The sequence below is a fragment of the Gopherus evgoodei genome, unplaced genomic scaffold, assembly GCF_007399415.2.
Source record: "Gopherus evgoodei ecotype Sinaloan lineage unplaced genomic scaffold, rGopEvg1_v1.p scaffold_76_arrow_ctg1, whole genome shotgun sequence".
NCBI lineage: Eukaryota > Metazoa > Chordata > Testudines > Testudinidae > Gopherus > Gopherus evgoodei.
In genome coordinates this window covers 329540-346808 of record NW_022060097.1, presented here as the reverse complement: position 1 = coordinate 346808, position 17269 = coordinate 329540, and the positions used below count along the sequence as shown (strand labels likewise).

General features: G+C 56.0%; 2 protein-coding genes across 4 annotated transcripts; one reads left to right on the top strand and one right to left on the bottom strand.

Moving 5' to 3' along the window:
• Window positions 1-555: 555 nt before the first annotated feature.
• LOC115643900 (apolipoprotein A-IV-like) lies at window positions 556-6447 on the top strand. Its single transcript, XM_030547912.1, has 4 exons — window positions 556-567; window positions 905-965; window positions 5246-5384; window positions 5872-6447. The coding sequence occupies exons 2-4, from the start codon at window positions 926-928 to the stop codon at window positions 6335-6337; spliced, it is 645 nt and encodes a 214-aa protein (XP_030403772.1). The 5' UTR covers window positions 556-567; window positions 905-925; the 3' UTR covers window positions 6338-6447.
• A 2726-nt stretch (window positions 6448-9173) lies between these two features.
• LOC115643899 (apolipoprotein A-IV-like) lies at window positions 9174-17168 on the bottom strand. Of its 3 annotated transcripts, none has more exons than XM_030547911.1 (4): window positions 15918-17168; window positions 11422-11485; window positions 10575-10722; window positions 9174-10009 (listed from the first exon to the last, which is right to left on the bottom strand). In XM_030547911.1, exons 2-4 carry the CDS (start codon window positions 11462-11464, stop codon window positions 9445-9447), a joined length of 756 nt encoding a protein of 251 aa, XP_030403771.1. In that variant the 5' UTR covers window positions 11465-11485; window positions 15918-17168; the 3' UTR covers window positions 9174-9444. The 3 variants fall into 3 exon arrangements, with proteins under 3 accessions (XP_030403771.1, XP_030403769.1, XP_030403770.1); XM_030547909.1 differs by lacking the exon at window positions 15918-17168 and adding an exon at window positions 15805-15911; XM_030547910.1 differs by lacking the exon at window positions 15918-17168 and adding an exon at window positions 12607-12927.
• Window positions 17169-17269: the final 101 nt, after the last annotated feature.

Below are 17269 nucleotides of genomic sequence, written 5' to 3'. Positions count from 1 at the left end.
GAACTTACATTAGTCTAATTACATCACTCAGGAGTGTGGAAAACCCAAATGATGCAGTTATACTGACCGAACTCCCCCTGTACACAGCCCTATGTCGATGGGAGGGCTTCTCCTGTGGACATAGCTACCGCCTCTCGGGGAGGTGGAGTACCTGCACAGGTGGGAGAAGCGCTACCGCCGACATTCATAGTGTCTTCACTACATGCTTCAGGGGTGCAGCTGCAGTGCTTGAAGTGCAGACAAGCTCTGAGTATTGTTTGGGATTTTCATTCCTCCTGCTAGTGCTAGTTTGCAGAAGCAGGACTTTGTACACTCTGAATAAACAAGGCTGCATTCAAGACAATATCGGATTCCATCATGAATTTATATTCCCAGCTGGGACGTTGCCGGGGCCCCAAACTTGGATTAGCTGCTTGGGTCAGAGGTGTAACACTACCCTAGAGAAGAGGAGAGGAGAGAGAGCCCATTGTTTTGGCCAAAAGAACATGATCTTTGCAGCAGGCAGCATTCTGAATGGATATGAGTGGGGCCAGACCGTATTTGTCAGGCCAGGGAGAAGGCTGTGAGGTGATGAGAGCTTTAGCTGTGGGGATGGAGAGAACAGTCTCAGCCCACGAAAGCTTATGCTCAAATAAATTTGTTAGTCTCTAAGGTCCACAAGTACTCCTGTTCTTTTAGTCTCAGATCAGGGCTTTTCTGGGCAGTACCAGCCCAGGCAGTTTCATTTTGGGGGCTGGGAGCCCAAAGCCCTACCCCCAGCACTGGACTGTAGACAGAGCTCATGGCCAGGTCATGTGGGGATGGTGCTGAGGTTAATGAGTGACAGAAGGAAGGTGAGTGACAGGGCTGTTACCCCATCCACTCCCCCTTGGCTCTAACTTGTCTCTTTCCTCCATCCTGCCAGGTTCTCCAGGAAACTCCCAGCATGAAGCTTCTCGTTGCTGTCCTGTTCCTGTCTGTGCTAGGTGAGTGTGTCTCAGTGCAGCCCCACACCTGCCCCATTGGGCGCTGGCTGACAGTGTGTGGGGATCCCTCTGCCTGGAAGCCAGATCTTTTGGGTACCCTCTCCCACAGGAATCAACTTTGACTTTCCAAGTGGAAACCACTGAAGTACCTGATAGAGACTCCGTCACAGGAGCGGGGGAGAGGGGGAGGGAATGCAGCTTGGATATAGGGGGAGCAGGAAACCTGAATTAGAAACAGTGTATCCAGCTGAGCCTTTCCCAGCTCTGGGAAGACCCTGCTTTGCTAAGCATTCAGCGAGGCGCTCTGTTTGAGTCCCGACCCATTCAATCAGGCAGAACACCCGCTGGGGAGTCTCAGGACTTGTCTACATTGGATGTTTCTGGCACTGGTCTAACCCTTTAATGTGTAAAACAATTTGCATCCGGTGTAAGACACATCCAGATCAGAACTGTGGTGTGCCTCACGGGTGCGAACGCTAGTTGACTAGAACACTGTTAGGGCAGCGGAAAAATCCCCCCCCCCCAGTGTTAACACTTTGCATTGGTGTAAAAAGGATATTGGCAAATCGGTGGGGGCTCAAAGACAGGCAATGAGAGGGAGTCAGAGTCTGGGAGGAGAGGATGAAAACACTGGGCATGTTGTCTAAAAAGGAGACAGATAAAAGGGGATGTGCTAAACGTATTGTCCCCTTCTACACCAGGCAGACAATATCTCTCTGGCAAGGCCCCAAATTGGTGGTAAGAATCAGGTCTCGTTTTTGGTACAATCCTCTTGATTTACAGAGAATGGGCACAGAATTCCTTTTCCCTGAACACAGCAGGAACATACAACAACAGGCAGTTTCCTTTTTCAGAAATCCAAGAAGCCCTAGCTCTGTTCCCTCCCAGGCCAATGCTCACAACAAGCATCTCTCCCTGTCTGCCAGCTTTGTGCCTTTGATACACACAGACATACACAGCTGCTGCCAACCAGTGCACCATCCCCTGCATTTGAAATCAGTCACTAGGGAAACCCCTTGGCCCACACAGCTAAGTGTCTGCTCAGGCCTTGCCCGTCTGGTGAGTACTTTGGGCAGTGGCTTCTCTGGTATCAGTTCTCACTACAAAAAGGGATATTTAATTGCTCTTTCTGTCAGCCTCAATGAGTCAGATAAATGAAACCTGGAAGGCACCACAGAAGTTCATCTAGTGCAGCCCCCTGTTCTGAGGCAACTCCAAGTAAACCTAGAGCTCACCAGTGCTAAATGGAGTGGGACAGTTACCTCCTATGTTTTACAAAGCAAACTCCTATTAATACACCCCAGAATGATATCAACCTTTTTCGCAGCTGCATCACATTGTTGGCTCATATTCAATTTGTGATCCACTCTAACCCCCAGATCCTTTTCAGTAGTACTACTGCCTAGACAGTTATTCCCCATTTTGTTGTTGTTCATTTCACTTTTCTTTCCTAAATTAAGTACTTTGCACTTGCCTTTATTGAATTTAATCATGATAAATTGGACAATTGGACAGAAATCAACAAGGTTGTTTTGAATTCTAATCCTGTCCTCCAAAGTGCTTGAAACCCCTCCCAGCTTGGTGTCATCTGCAAATGTTTAAGCATATTACCCACTCCATTCTCCAAGTCATTAATGAAAATATTGACTAGTACTGAACCCAGGACAGACCCCTTTGGGACCCTACGGGACCCAATGGGACCACCCTCCAGTTTGACAAGCGCATCATTGATAACCATCCTTTGAGGGTGATCTTTCAGCCACTTTTGCACCCACCTTATAGCAATTTCCTCTAGACCACACTTCCCTGGTTTGCTTCTGAGAATGTCACATGGGACTGTATCAAAAGCCTTATGAAAAAAATCAAGCTATAATCACAGCTACAGCTTCCCCTCTGGCCACTAGCCCAGTAACCCTGACAAAAAAGGAACTGTCTGGGCAGGATTTCTTCTAGACAAACCTCTGTTGGCTATTTCTTAGAACAGTGGTTCACAACGGTTTTTTTTTTCATTGACCACTTGAAAATTGCTGAGAGTCTCAGCGGACCACTTAATGCTCTTTTCAAATGTTGTTTGTACCGTTAGCTAACTATTGTAAAGTGCTTTGGATAAAAGCACTATGTAAAAATAAAAATAATTTTTTTTGTTCTACAAATAAAAGCACACAACTCATATTTTAACATCGGTAGTCTTACCTATCTAAGGCAATAGATGTGCCCTCTCAGCCCTGCTGTGGCAGCCCCCAAGTTGGGGCTGGGCAGGGTGGGGAGGGCTCAGGAGGCACGGCAGCCTCTGAGCTGGGGCTGGGAAGGAGGGGGTATCTCCCCGGCAGCCGCAGCCCTGGAGATGGGGAAAGGCGCCTCTTTGGCCGCTGCAGCCCTGCATGTCCCAAATTCCTCCCACCCCGTCTTCTGACCCCACTGCCCCCTCCCATCTATCCCCTATTCCCCCCAAGGCCACCCCCTCACCTTACATGTGCGTCTTCTCCAGGGTCCAGGCACCTAATTAGTGGAGCTCGCGGACCACTGGTGGTCCACGGACCACAGTTTGAGAACCTCTGCCTTAGAAGCTGTCATAAACAGATAAGAAAAGTTAATAGCACAGAAGTACTTCATATCTCTTTTGACTGTAAAGGGTTAACAAGTTCGGTGAGCCTGGCTGTCACCTGCCCAGAGGGCCAATCAGGGGACAGGATACTTTCAAATCTTGAGGGAGGGAAGTCTTTGTGTGTGCTGTTAGTGTTTGGTTGTTGTTCCCTCTGGGGGCTCAGAGTGACCAGACATGCAACCAGGTTTCTCTCCAATTTCCCTGCTACAGGCTCTCATAGATCCAGAATAGTGAATACTAGGTAGATAAAGCGAGTTAGGCTTATGGTTGTTTTCTTTATTTGCAAATGTGTATTTGGCTGGAAGGAGTTCAAATTTGTATTTTGCTGAAAAGATTCTAATTTGTACTTGTATACTTAGGCTGGGAGGATATTCCCAGTGTCTATAGCTGAAAGACCCTGTACCTATTCCATTTTTTTTTAATTTACAAAGATAATTTTTACTGTTTTTTCTTTCTTTAATTAAAAGCTTTTCTTGTTTAAGAACCTGATTGTTTTTTTTATTCTGGTGAGATCCCAGGGGACGGGGTCTGGATTCACCAGGGAATTGGTGGGGAGAAAGGAGGGAAGAGGGAGAGAGAGGCTGATTTCCCTCTGTGCCAGGATTACTTTCTCAGGAAGAGTCTGGGAGGGGGAGAGAGAAGGAGGGAGGAAGGTGAATTGTCCTCTCTATTTTAAGATTCAAGGAGTTTGAATCACAGTGATCTTCCAGGGTAACCCAGGGAGAGGAAGCCTGGGAGAAGCAATGGTGAGGGAAAGGGTTTACTTTCCTTGTGTTAAGATCCAGAGGGTCTGGGTCTTGGGGGTCCCCGGGCAAGGTTTTGTGGGGACCAGAGTGTACCAGGCACTGGAATCCCTGGTTGGTGGCAGTGCTACAGAATCTAAGCTGGTAATTGAGCTTAGAGGAATTCATGCTGGTACCCCATCTTTTGGACGCTAAGGTTCAGAGTGGGGAATTGTATCATGACAGAAGCCTATTATCCACTAGGTGCTCAGCAGGGTGAAGGGTGCTCAGGGAACTCATCTCCAATAAGCAGGTCTGTGATTGACTGCAGGGGATCAGGATACTTTGTTCCCCCAGCTCCTACCATTAGGACAGGGGGGGCAGTCAATGGCAGTGCAGGTGATGAATTCAGAACCAGTGGAACGACTGTCACAGGAAGTTGCTGATGCCAGGATCTTCACAGGATTCACAGAGGCGTTTCTGTGGATAATGGGAGTATCCAGAATGACCATACTTAGAGATTTGGGAGGCGCATAAACCTGGCTGCCCCAGTGCTAACTATTAGAGTGAAGAGGAAAAATACCGACATCAGCTACTGCGGGGTTCTTGCACATTCCTCTGAACCACTGGGTGCCAGCTTCTAGATACTGGCCTTGACAAACCATGGGGCTGATCCAGTCTGCCAATCCCAGTGTCCCAATGCCTTATGAGGAGTCTGTGGCAAAGCTGGGATAGAAGCCAGGAGGCCGGGCTCCTAGCCCCTCTGCAGTAACCACTAGATCCCATTCCCCTCCCAGAGCTGGCAGGAACTCAGGAGTCCTGAGCCGCATCCCTGTGCAGTTACCATGTGTCCCTTCTTCCAGGGAGCTGTAGCTCACTGGGTCTCTCCAGGCCAGGGCAGCCCTGGGGCCTGCAGTGACACTGTCTCAGTGGGGATCCCTTTCTTTTCCCAGGTGCCAAGGCCTCTCCCCTCGGTGAGGAACCCAGTCCAAGGCTGGACCAGATTGCAGACACCATCCAACATTACCTGGAGCAACTTCTCAGAACGCTCGCAGAGCTGATCCAGAAATCCGAGCTGGCCCAGGAGATCGAGTGAGATGCCTGCCCTGACTTGGAGGCAGGGTTTGGGAGCCCCCGCATCCATGCCAGGGATCCAGAGCAGAGGGGTTAGAGTCACACCTCTGGCTGCAGGACCCACACCTCTGCTTCTGGGCCCAGCAAGCCCCGCAAGCTCAGCAGGGATTAGCCGGGCCAACCCCAGGGGCGCTGGCGATTCAGCAGGGGGGCTTTTTCTCTCAAGCAGAATTGTGTCCATTATTTGGCATGGCAGGGCCCAATGCCACTGGGACAACCAGCGCCCTTGATCTGGGGGCTGGGGCCAGATCAAAGCCAGCAACACTGGGGGTAGGGAGAACTCATATCACATTCCCAACCCCCATGAGCCAGCCAGTCCCCTTGCCCTGGGACCACATTCCCCTCCCTGACGCCTCCCAATCCAGCCAATCCTCCTGCCTTGGGGTCAGACAAAGCCAGCAGCCCAGAGGGTGAGTCATTCTAAGCTGCTTCCCTTTCTTTGCAGGGCATGGAGACTCACTGGGAAAATTTCTAACTTCTTTGATGACCTAGACCGTAAAGTGCCCCCCAAGGCCAAGGAGCAGCTGAGGAACCTGAGCAGGCCGGTGGAAGAAAGTTTGTCACAGCTGTGGGAACTGGAGAGGAAGATGCAGCCCTACGAGACGCAGCTGCATGCTGTCCTGGTGTCCTACACCGAGGGGCCGCTGGAGATGGTGGAGCGCTACAGCAAGACCCTGCTTGGTGGCAAGGTGTACAGCATCATCCCATCTAGGGTGAAGCTGCAGGAGCAGCTGGGCTCCTATGCCCAGGAGCTGGGGCTGCAGGAGTTCGAGCGTGGTCTGGCAGCCTACGCCAGGGACCTGCGCCAGAAGCTCAGCCCCTATGCCGAGGACTTGCATGGCTGGCTGAACTCCCGTTGGGATGCCCTCATGCAATGTTTCAGTGAAGAGACCAGTGGGGGTGCCTCATAGGCCTCGTCCATACCTGGAGCCCAAGGCAATCCCCTAGGATTGAAGGGGGACAGCTCCTCTGTAAGGCACCCTGCAGCAGGCTCCCTTCCCCATCCCGCCGTCCGTCGCTCAATAAACCAGCTGTTTGATCATGCAGTGATGTGGTCTGCTGCATCTCTGGGGAAGAGGGCTTGGGGCGTCAATCCCCCCACAGCACAGAAGGTCACCAGGCCTGTAGAGGGGCATGGCCCCAATTACCCACTCCCCACAAACTGCTCAGTCTCCCCCGCAATGTTCCCCCTAAGCCATCCCCCCCTTAAAGATGTCCCACCCCTGTGCTCCCTTTAAACTGCCCCACCCCAGTGCATCCCCCAGCTTATATTCTAAATTGCTCTGGCTCCATCTCTTCCCCTACACTGCCCCACCCTGACCCATAGGCATGGGAACTAGGGATGCAGGGCATGCTACAGCACCCCCAGGTTTTGCATGGGGTCCCAGCCACCGGACCCACACCAGGGACTCTTCTCCCAGTCCCAGCTGTGGTCCCAGCCTCAGCCCCCCCCGCCCTTCCCGGAGCCACAGCCAGATCCTGGCCCCAGCGCTGGGGAGAGGGGACATGGACAGAGGTAAAGGGAGGCTTTCAGCACCCCCACCGTATAAAGTGTTCCCGGGCCACCATGTTGAGTTCTGCACAGAGCTGTAGCAACAGGTCCCACTTCCCGAAACACTCAAGTTCAGTAACAGCCCTGTCGCCACCCCTTTTGAAGTGCCCCCCCCCCGCCCTCCTGGTGAGATGGTGCCGTTCAGAGGGAAAATAAGGCCCTACAGCCCCTGGGACAGGGTGTGTGTGAACACGTGAGGCCTTGCTCTGCTCATTCCAGCGTTAATTAGCTGCCCTCCAGAAGGCTGGGGTGGCGGGAATTAACACTCAGGCTGGCTGGGCCAAGGAGGAGGCAGGATGCCTCACGAGCGGGATCAGTGCTAGCTGATCCAGTAACACAGAGGCCTCATGGGAGGGAGTCTTCTGCTCCCCTCAGGTCCGGGGGAGAGGGCCAAGATGCGTGCTTGGTGCTGTCTGGGCTGACACATGGGGATTGTTGTAGAAATGGAGAAGGGCACAACCCTGGGTGTCCGTGCAGTGTCCCACAGAGGGGCCACATCCTGTGACACCTCCCCCTTCCCCAGCCTCCATCCCTCATCCTTGGGCAGGCTTAGCACTGGAGCCCCCAGGATGTAAAAGGTGCCATATTCCCTCCCCCACATCAGCCAGTCCCCATCCTTCTGACAGCTCAGCGCCCTTGCTGCCCCTTGTCCCATTCCTCGCTGGTGCATCATTCCACATCCCACCTATGCCACAGGCAGCAATGATTCCTCCCCGTCCCGCCGCCCCCGCCCCCAAGGATGCCTCAGAATAGCAGAGTCTCTGTTAGCAGGGCAATCATGCCCCCAACCCACAGAACCCCAGATTTGCAAAGTTAAAGAGAAAAAAAAAGTCATGAGAAAGTAGCCCCACACTGTCGCCTGTGGCAGCAAAAGGTGCTGCGCACACCCACGTGGCCCGGAGCAGGACTGCCAACAGCATATGGTCACGGTGGTACCTTAAATAAAGGCCTCACCAGCCCTCGGCACCCGGCGCTCCCGCTGCCAGGTAAATAGTGTGGTGTCTGATGTGCCCAATGGCCAAACAGAGCCAGAAGCCCTCTCTGTTCAGCCAGCCTCCCAACAGCAGCTAAACACCCCTCCTGTACCCCAATTCCCTGCCCCAGCCCTGAGCCTGCACCCCGCATCCCCAACCCCCTTCCCCAGCCCTGAGCCCCCTCCAGCACCCAAACTCCCTCCCAGAGCTTGCACCCTATACCCCTTCCTGCACCCCAAACTCCTGCCCCAGGTTCAGCCCAGAGCCCCCTTCCACACTCCGAACTCCTCGACCCCAGCCCAGATCCAGGGCGGGGCGGGGCAGGGCAAGGGTGTTTGGGGTTCTGTGATTAGACAGTTGGCAACCCTAGCACCAGGGGGCTGTGCTGCAGAGTGGGGTGTATGTTTGGGGGGGCTCAGTAGGAGGCGCTCCCCCCTCACAGGCAGTGCTGGCTCCAATGCAGTGCTGAGGGCCTGTGCTGCAGAGTGGGGTGTATGTGTGGGGGCAGTAGGAGGTGCTCCCCCCACAGGCAGTGCTGGCTCTAATGCAGTGCTGGGGGCCTGTGCTGCAGAGTGGGGTGTATGTGTGGGGGCAGTAGGAGGTGCTCCCCCTACAGGCAGTGCTGGCTCCAATGCAGTGCCAGGAAGCCTGTGCTCCAGAGCAGTGGGGAGGCTCAGTGGGAGAGGGGCTCCCCCCTCACAGGCAGTGCAGGCTCCAGTTCAGTACTGGGGGCGTGTGCTGCAGAGTGGGGTGTATATGTGGGGGCAGTAGGAGGTGCTCCCCCAACAGGCAGTGCTGGCTCCAATGCAGTGCCAGGGGGCCTGTGCTGCAGAGCAGTGAGGAGGCTCAGTGGAGGGGAGCTCCCCACTCACAGGCAGTGCCAGCCCCAGTGGGCCTGCACTGCAGACAGCGTGGTGAGGAAAGTTTGTGAGTAACATTGGGCAGAGCTGTTTATCGGGAGGTCACAGCAGGGCAGAGATAGCGCAAGCCCTAGGGGAGAGGTTTATGGGGATCACCTTGGGGAGAGTTACGAAGGGGAAAGTTCCACCCCCCAGGAGACAGCCCTATTTCCCCCCGTCACATGTCCATGATCATGCCCCTGGCTTGTGCCTCACACGTCAGCCCGTTCTCCCTCACGGACCGGGGCACAGCCCAGAGCTGGATTATAACAGCTGCTCCTCTCCCCCAGGGATGCAGCCGCAGCAGCAGCACACGGGGTGATTAATCAGCGGGTGGTTTATTGAGCCCTGGGAGGTTGTTACAGACACAGGGAGTGACTAGGGGTGATGGGGCAGGGACCCTGGGCATGTCAGGGGCTCTTAGAGAAGAGGCTGCCCCCTCTCAAGCACCTGTGACCCCTGAAGGCTCCATGCACGGACGGGGTCTGTGCTCCCATCCCCCAGTCCCAGGGGCTCCATGGATGGATGGGGTCCGTGTCTCAGCCCCTGCCCACCTGGCTCTGTGTTCCCATCTCCCCACCAGCACAGGCCCCTCACTGGAAGTGCTGCAAGAAGGAGGCCCAGAAGGAGCCCAGCTGCCCCTGCAGGTCTTCGGCGTAGGGGTTGAGCTTCTGGGGCAGGTCCTCGGCGTAGGGGTACAGGTTGCGACGGACGTGCTGCACGCCCTGGCTAAGGCTCCCCTGCAGCTTCTTCACGTAGGGCTCCAGCCCCTGCTGGAACTCTTGCCCATGCTGCTGCAGCCGCCCTCTCAGCTCCTGGACGTAGGGACCCAGCTGGCTGCGCAGCTCCTCCACGTTCTGCTGCAGCTTCTCGCTCAACTCCTGGGTGCCAGCCATCAAGCCGCAGCGCAGGGTCTCAGCGCGCTGCTCTGCCTGCTCCAGCAGCTCCTCGGCATAGGGTGCCAGCCGAGCCTGCAGCTCCTCAGTGTATGGCTGCACCTTCTGGGTCAGTTCCCGCAGGTCCCCTGCAATCTTCTGCACCAGCATTTCTGCGTCCTTGCTCAGCTTGGCCACCAGCTCCTGGGCCCCAGGAGGCAGCTGTGTCTGCAGCTCTGTGCCATAGCTGTTGGCAGCCACCAGGCTGTGGCTGATGCGGCTACTGTGGGGACGGGTGAGCAGATGAGAAGGGAATGGGGGACAGGGCCTTGCCCCTCTGTGGGGCTCTGGCTCCAATCCAGCCCCAAGGTCGGGGGGACTGGCTGGCCCAGGGGAATAGGGGACATGGGACCTCTCCCTCTATGGGGCTCTGGCTCTGATCTGGCTCCAGGCCAGGGGTCTGGTTGACTCAGAGGGTGGGGAATGAGACATGGGGGGCTTTCCCCTCTATAGGGCTCTGGCTCCGATCCAGCCCCAGGGTCAGGAGGACTGGCTGGCTCAGATGGGTGGCCAGGTGGGGACACGGGGCCCTGTCATCCTGGACATGGGCTCAGTTCTGACTCAGAGAGCAGAGCAGCTGCTGCTGAATCCCCAGCGTCCTGGGCATCTGCTACCCAGGCTGGATCCCAGTGAGGGCCAGGGGGTTCCTGAGCCCAGAAGCCGAGGTGTGAGGGCTGCAGTCAGGGGGGTGACTAACCTCCCTCATCTTCTCTGGGTCCATTGGGAGGATGGGAGGCTCCCAGCCCCCAAGGTAGGGCTCCCCCCACAAGTCAGTGCAGGATTCTCACTTGATCTCCTGGCCCAGCTCAGATTTACGGATCAGCTCCATGGTTTTCTCGGTGGAACTGGTGGCTTTGGCCACATACTCCCAGAAGGCTTCCTGGATCTGCTCCAACCTCGGTGTGGGCTCATCGCTGAGGAGAGAGGCCTGGCTGCCTGTGGGGTGACAGAAATCCCCAGCAAGACCCTGTCACTGGAGGCCGCAGACCTACCCTGGATAGACTCAGGGAAGGGACTCTACAGAACTACCTTTCTCTGGAAGGAAGGGCTGGTGTTACAGCTCTGGGCTGGGGCTCAGGATTCCTGTGGCCAAGTCCAGGCTCTGCAATCGACTCCCTGTGTTGCTTTATGAGAGTCGCTTTGGGAACTTTTCAGGTTCTTGTTGGAAATCAGGAGCCCAGACTCCGACCGAGCCTTGGGCTCCCCGCCACACACACACACACACACACACACACACACACACACACACACACACACACACACACACACACACACACACACACACACACACACACACACCCTGTCCTGAATAGCTGCCCTAATAGAGGAAGGCAGGATTATTCTCCATATTTTACAGATGGGAGCTGAGGCCCAGAGAAATTCAAGGGCGTCTCCGGGCCTAGGGAGTCTGCAGCAGAGCAGGGAACTGAACCAAGAAGTCCTGAGCCCCAGCTCCCTACCAAACATCCCAGCTCCCCCTTGTAATGCTGCCCATTCTCTACCTGCGTGCATGTGTGCCTAGGTGTGTCTGCAGCTCGAGACCACTGTCTAACTAAGTGTAGGGTCCCAGGCAGAGGATCCCTCATGGGGCTTCCCCAGTGGGGCAGGGGCAGGCCTGCACCAAGACGCACTCACCTGCCAGGACGGCCAGCATCAGGATGAGGGCAGAAAGCTTCATGCTGGGAGCTTCCCTGAGACCCTGGTGCAATGGAGGAAAGAGGGTTAGAGCAGAGGGGGAGCAGACTGGGATGGGGGTTCTTACGGCCCTGTCAGCAGCATCTCCTATCACGCGTTAACCCTTGCACCTGATCACAAGCTCTTTCTGCCATCCTAGTCCAGTGCGGGAGGCGACTGTGAGGAACCCCTGGCTGCAGACCCTGGGCTCAGGCAGGAGGGGGAACAGAGTCAGTCCCAGGGGGTGATGATGGGCAGTAAATAATTGAACCAAAAGCTGTGCAGCCTTGATTAGAATCATTGGGGGGGAGGGGGAGGTTAATCAATCATAGCTGGGTTTAGATACGAGCGTTGCTTTAAAATCTTTCCAGGGGCCTTCTCCCACCCAGTAGCTCCCTGTAAAACTGGGGTCACAAGGACCCAGAGGGAACCATCTCCCTGTCTGGGGGTGAAAGCAATTCTCTCTGCTGCGGCAGGCCTTGGTCACCAGGCACCACTGTGTTTTGAGTTTTCAGGGGGATATTTTAAAATCAAAACCATTTATACCTGTGCAAAGGGGGAAATGCTGCGACCTGGGATGGCAGCATTCTACCCTGATGCAAACAGCATGGGGTGAATTGGGCCCTCTGGTGCCAGGATGCCCAGAAAGCGCAGCTCCTGATTAGGCACCAAAATAAGTGTCTAGCTCTTCAGAAGGGCCCGTAGCATGCGGGAGGCTGAGCAGTTTGGGATCTGCAGTCGCTTGTATTGCCAGTGCTGAAGAACAGGGTGGCTCTGCCCGGACAGCCTGAGCCCCAGCCTGAGATTGGCGGGACCCATCCCATCACTAGGAGCCATTCCCCATACAAACCAACAGCATTTATATCCTGCCTGAGTCCAGCAGCGACTCCATGACCCCTGCACCAAGCAGACAAGCTGCTTAGCCCCTTTCCAAGCCCTGCCTGGCCTTACCTTGCTCTGCTGGCTGCCAGGTCCCTGTCTCCTCCAGTAGGCCCTGCTGCACTGCTCCCGGTATTTATAACCCAGGGACAGGCAATAACCACAGAGAATTCCCTCTTATCTCCTCTCAAGGCCCGTCCAGCCGCAGTGATACACAGGACTGCAGGGGCAGCCAGTCAGAGGAGAGCGCTAAGGCATGGGGCATACCTCTGCTCGGTTTGTAATCCATCTAGGGCGACATCCTTGGAGCCCCGTCCTGCCCCCAGACTGAGCCTAGCCTGGCTTTGGGAGTAGAGCAGCTGCCCCCAGCCAGTTCATCCTGGGCCAGATTCTCTGCTGGTGTAAACTGGCCCAGCTCCACTGAGGTCAAATGTCCATCTGGAGCGAATGGGAATGACAGATCTTAAAGTACCATTATGCTTAAACCCACTGGTCCCCACTCCCAGCCCAGAGCCAGGGCGAGAACCCCAGAGTCCTGGCTCCCAGCCCGCCCCATTCCATCAGCTGGTCTCAGGGCTGCAGGGTGGGGGCAGAAGCGGCGCCAGGGTTTTTGGCGCCCTAGGCGCAGGGCCGGCTCCCCAGTCCTGCAGCTCCAGTGGACCTCCCACAGGTGTTCCTGCGGACGGTCTGCTGGTCCCGCGGCTCCGGTGGACCTGCCGCAGGCGTGCCTGTGGATGCTCCTCCAGAGCCGCGGGACCAGCGGACCATCCGCAGGCATGACTGCAGGAGGTCCACCGGAGCAGTCTGCCGCCCTCTCAAATCTTGGCGCCCTAGGCTACTGCCTAGGTCGCCTAAATGGAAGCGCCGGCCCTGGGTGGGGGGATTTGTCACTGCCCCTACTGCAGGGGACAGACTCCTAGCCTTTCCTATTAGCTTGTCATGGCCTGGTATCCCCCACCCCCCACAGCCAGCTCTCCACCCCTCCCCTTCCTCGCTCCACCGCCCCTCCCACCTGCCTGCCGGGACCTTATCACAAAGTGTCCTTAGGCTCCCTTCTGGCCCATCCACATCACCCTCCAACGTGGCATTGAAACTGCCTGGCCTGGCCAGAGTCCACCAGGCCCAGCTCTGCCAGCTCACAGGAGGGGCCAGCGCAGTGCCAAGGCTACGGCATTATAGCAACATCAAGGCACCAAGGCGCAGGGATGGCTGATCCCGTCCCCCACTTTCCTGGCCTGTGTCTGTCTGGCCAGGCACAGCATGCGGGCTGAGGCCCCATACATTTCACTCGATTGCAGACATTTTGGGGTCCCCCAAGCTCAGGGCCCTGATACAAGTGTCTCCTCCTTCCCCCATTAACCCTGGCCACCCCTCTCCTGCCGCAGCGCTCGCCCTGGCTTATCACAGACTGTCTGACCCAGCGCTGAGTCTCACTTAGTGACCCCAGTGGCGCCGGGGCCCAGCTGCCCTCAGTCAGGGCTCAGCACATGCCAGCCCCAGCCTGGAGCAGGGATACAGGGCTTTACCCGCCAGTAACCTCCCGATGCTGCCCACTCAGGTCACAGGGGAGTCATGGCTGGGCCATGTTCTCCAGGCTCAGTGGGTCAAAGTGCTGCAGCAGGGAGGAGCAAGGCCAAGCTGTGATGCTGGTGGCTCTGGGGAATTGGGCTGAGCCAGCAGTGCAGGGAGAGATACAGACATGAGGAGGGGGGCAGACTGCACAGCTGCCCTGTGCCCCTCTAACTTCCCTTTCCCGGCTCCACCAAGAGGAGCAAGGCTGGCTGGTTACACAACCAGCGACAGGATGTGGTTACTGGATGGGTGCGTGGGGTGACTGCTCTTCTGTCAGCAGCATGTTTCCACTGCCCTCCCAGAGGTTCTCCCACCCACTGCCTCCTTGGCATTGCTGTCTGTGGTGGACAGCCCAGCTGCAATTTGTACCAAGGCGCTCAGCCTGGCATGGAACCAGGGCCAGGAGGCTAGTGCCAGTTGTGGCTTTGCCTGCCGCTATGAGGGACTTGGCCTGAGGGCCAGGCCCCTCAGCTGTGATTGCAGCAAACCCTAAGTGCTTTGGAAGAGTTCAAAACAGAACACGATAAGTTCATGGAGGATAGGTCCATCAATGGCTATTAGCCAGGGTGGGCAGGGATGGTGTCCCTAGCCTCCGTTTGCCAGAAGCTGGGAATGGGCGACAAGGGATGGATCACTTGATGTTCCCTGTTCTGTTCGTTCCCTCTGGGCCACCTGGCACTGGCCACTGTCGGAAGACAGGACACTGGGCTAGATGGACCTTTGGTCTGACCCAGTGTGGTCACTCTTAGGACTGATAGACCAGAGTGGGGGGGGCAGTGTTGCGGGGGAAATGAAAAAGTGGCTTCGCCTAGTTTAACTGTGGAACTCATTGCCAGAGAAGTGATTGAGGCCAAAAGTTTGGCTCACTCCCCAGATGGACGAGCTGGCCAGGGCTAGGCTAGTGCAGGGGTCGGCAACCTTTCAGAAGTGCTGTGCCAAGTCATTTATTGACTCTAATGTAAGGTTTCACATGCCAGTCATACATTTTAATGTTTAGAAGGTCTCTTTCTACACATCTATAATATATAACTGAACTATTGTTTGTTAAGTAAATAAGGTCTTTAAAATGTTTAAGAAGCTTCATTTAAAAATAAATTAAAATGCAGAGCCCCCCGGACCAGTGGCCATGATCCAGGCGGGTAGTGTGAGTGCCACTGAAAATCAGCTCTCATGCCACGTTCGACACACATGCCATAGGTCGCCTACCTCTGGGCTAATGCCTTCATTTTGGCAAGAATATAAATCTGCCTGATTCCAGGGTCAAGCTGATTTCTAGTGGGGTCAGGATGACACCTGCACTGGGGGCTGAGTATCCCACATAGTTCTTGTGGGGCTTAGGGTTAGGGTTAGGTTCTCCAGTACTTGGAGTCTTTAAAATGGCGAGGTGGCGCCAGTCACTGAGCTGGCTGCAAGAGCAGCTGCAGGGTGGGGATTCTGCAGCCTGGGTTAGCCAGTCCTTTCTAGCTGCAACAGCTGGGAATCCCCACATTTTGCTAGGCAAAGGGTTGGATTTTATGTGTGCAGCACCCGACGTGCTGAGAGAGCCCTTTGAAAAGTCTGGCCGGTCCTTGGGCCCTGAGGGACACCCGAGTAAAAAGTCATAACCCCCATTCGACCTAGCCCTGCCTCATGCAGCTTGTCATCGCTGCAGGGCCTGGCAGGGATGTGTAGCACCCAGGCTGCTCTGTACCCTGGGGCTGACTGCTCCCTCACAAAGCAGGGGAGCGGTCAGACACTGGCACCTGCACTGCTCCAGGAGAGTGTGTGGAGGGGCTCTTGGGGTGACCAACAATCAAGCCTGGCATTGGTCAGGGCCATCCACTCACACACCATGACTCCGCCTCATCACCCCTCTGCACCCAATTCTGGGGTGCGGACAGACCACAGCCTCACCTTGTGACAGGAAGCGGAGTTGGACGCCAATGGGGGGAGATGCAATTGGAGCACTAGTGCAGGTCTTGGGAATAGTCATACACCAAAGCCGTGCCCCTTGTGCTGCCACGTACCCTGCTGCCGAGAGCTACTGGCAGGACTTGGGAGAGGCGGCCTGGAAACTGGGGCTATGCAAGTTCAAGGCAGCAGCACCGGCTTCCTCACCATTCTGATGGCAAAACAGCTCTGCACTGCTCCTTGCACAATTCTAGGGGGGGAAGAAGGAGGTGAATCTCTGCTGCATGCAGCAACCTGGCCATAATCCCTGTACCATTCCTGGGGCAGGACTGCAGCACCCCAATCATTCCCTTCCACTACCTGCTGCCCACTCCTGCAATGTCTGGTCCAGGGCCAATGTCTGGTTAATGAGGAACCGCGGCAGCCCCAGGGGATGGCGAGAAAGCCCTGTGCTATGGAGCAGCCTGGCCTCGGCTACAGACATGACAGATAGAAACCCAGAGCTCAATCCCAAATGGCAGCACGTGACCCTTGCTAGAGGGTGTCTCTCACCTGCCCCAACAGAGCCAAGTGTCAGCACTTTTCACTTGCTAGCAATAGGTGAATCGCTTGCCCTGCCAATGCTGCCTCTCAGCCCCACCACTGGGGTGCATGGACCCATCACACTGACCTCTCTGCTCTCCGTGTTCCTGTGCCCCAGCCCTATTGCCACACAGCCCTCACTGTACAGCAGCCAGTCCAGACAGGCGCATTGACCCACCAGGGTGAGAACCCCTGCACAACCCAGGCAGGCGCTGCCCCCCAGCAACGCCAGCATCTGGCTGAGCCAGAGCAGATTGCTCACACGCTGCTCCCATCTGGATTCAGAACCCCTCCAGTGACGACTTCTCCTCAGGAGGTTTCCCCTTGCTCTAGCCTTTTCTCCCAGCTCCAGGCCCGTGCCCAGCGAGCCTGGTCAGCCCACTGCTGGCCAAACCCCTGGCCTCAGCTCGACCCTTCTAGCCCAGCCTTCTCCTTGCAGAACTCACCAGCCCTTCGCTGGGGGCCGCTGGCTTAGCTCTCAGCTTGTTGGGGGGGTTCTCCTTCAACCCCTCACTGCTTCAGCCCCACCCTATGGGCATCATGAACACCAGAACTGGACATGGTGGCCAGCATCAGTCTCATCAATGCCATGCACCTACTCACCAGGACCCCGTCACAATGCCTGCATCTGTGATTAGCCAGAGTGTGCGCGCTCCCAGGCGGGTTTCCATGAGGATCCCTGCCATGGGGCACTGGGGCCAGAAATACCAGCCTTCGGGCCTCCAAAAAGGACACTGGAGCTGGTCCCCACCTCCTTGGGCTTCCTCTCTTACTACTGCTCCCCAGATCTCAATCCCCTCTCCCCAACCCTCCCCCTTCACACTCCTTGTCCAGACTCCCCTTATCAACCCCCCACCCCTTCTCCCTCAGCTCTACTCAGTGATAG

What these genes read in the sequence shown, in the direction of transcription:
- LOC115643900 (XM_030547912.1), top strand. Translation starts at nt 926, where the DNA reads ATGAAGCTTCTCGTTGCTGTCCTGTTCCTGTCTGTGCTAG. An exon ending in CCTGTTCCTGTCTGTGCTAG is followed by an intron (nt 966 to 5,245) that starts GTGAGTGTGTCT and finishes TTCTTTTCCCAG; the next exon opens with GTGCCAAGGCCTCTCCCCTC. An exon ending in GAGCTGGCCCAGGAGATCGA is followed by an intron (nt 5,385 to 5,871) that starts GTGAGATGCCTG and finishes CTTTCTTTGCAG; the next exon opens with GGCATGGAGACTCACTGGGA.
- LOC115643899 (XM_030547911.1), bottom strand. Translation starts at nt 11,464, where the DNA reads ATGAAGCTTTCTGCCCTCATCCTGATGCTGGCCGTCCTGGCAG. An exon ending in GATGCTGGCCGTCCTGGCAG is followed by an intron (nt 10,723 to 11,421) that starts GTGAGTGCGTCT and finishes GTCACCCCACAG; the next exon opens with GCAGCCAGGCCTCTCTCCTC. An exon ending in GAGCTGGGCCAGGAGATCAA is followed by an intron (nt 10,010 to 10,574) that starts GTGAGAATCCTG and finishes CCGTCCCCACAG; the next exon opens with TAGCCGCATCAGCCACAGCC.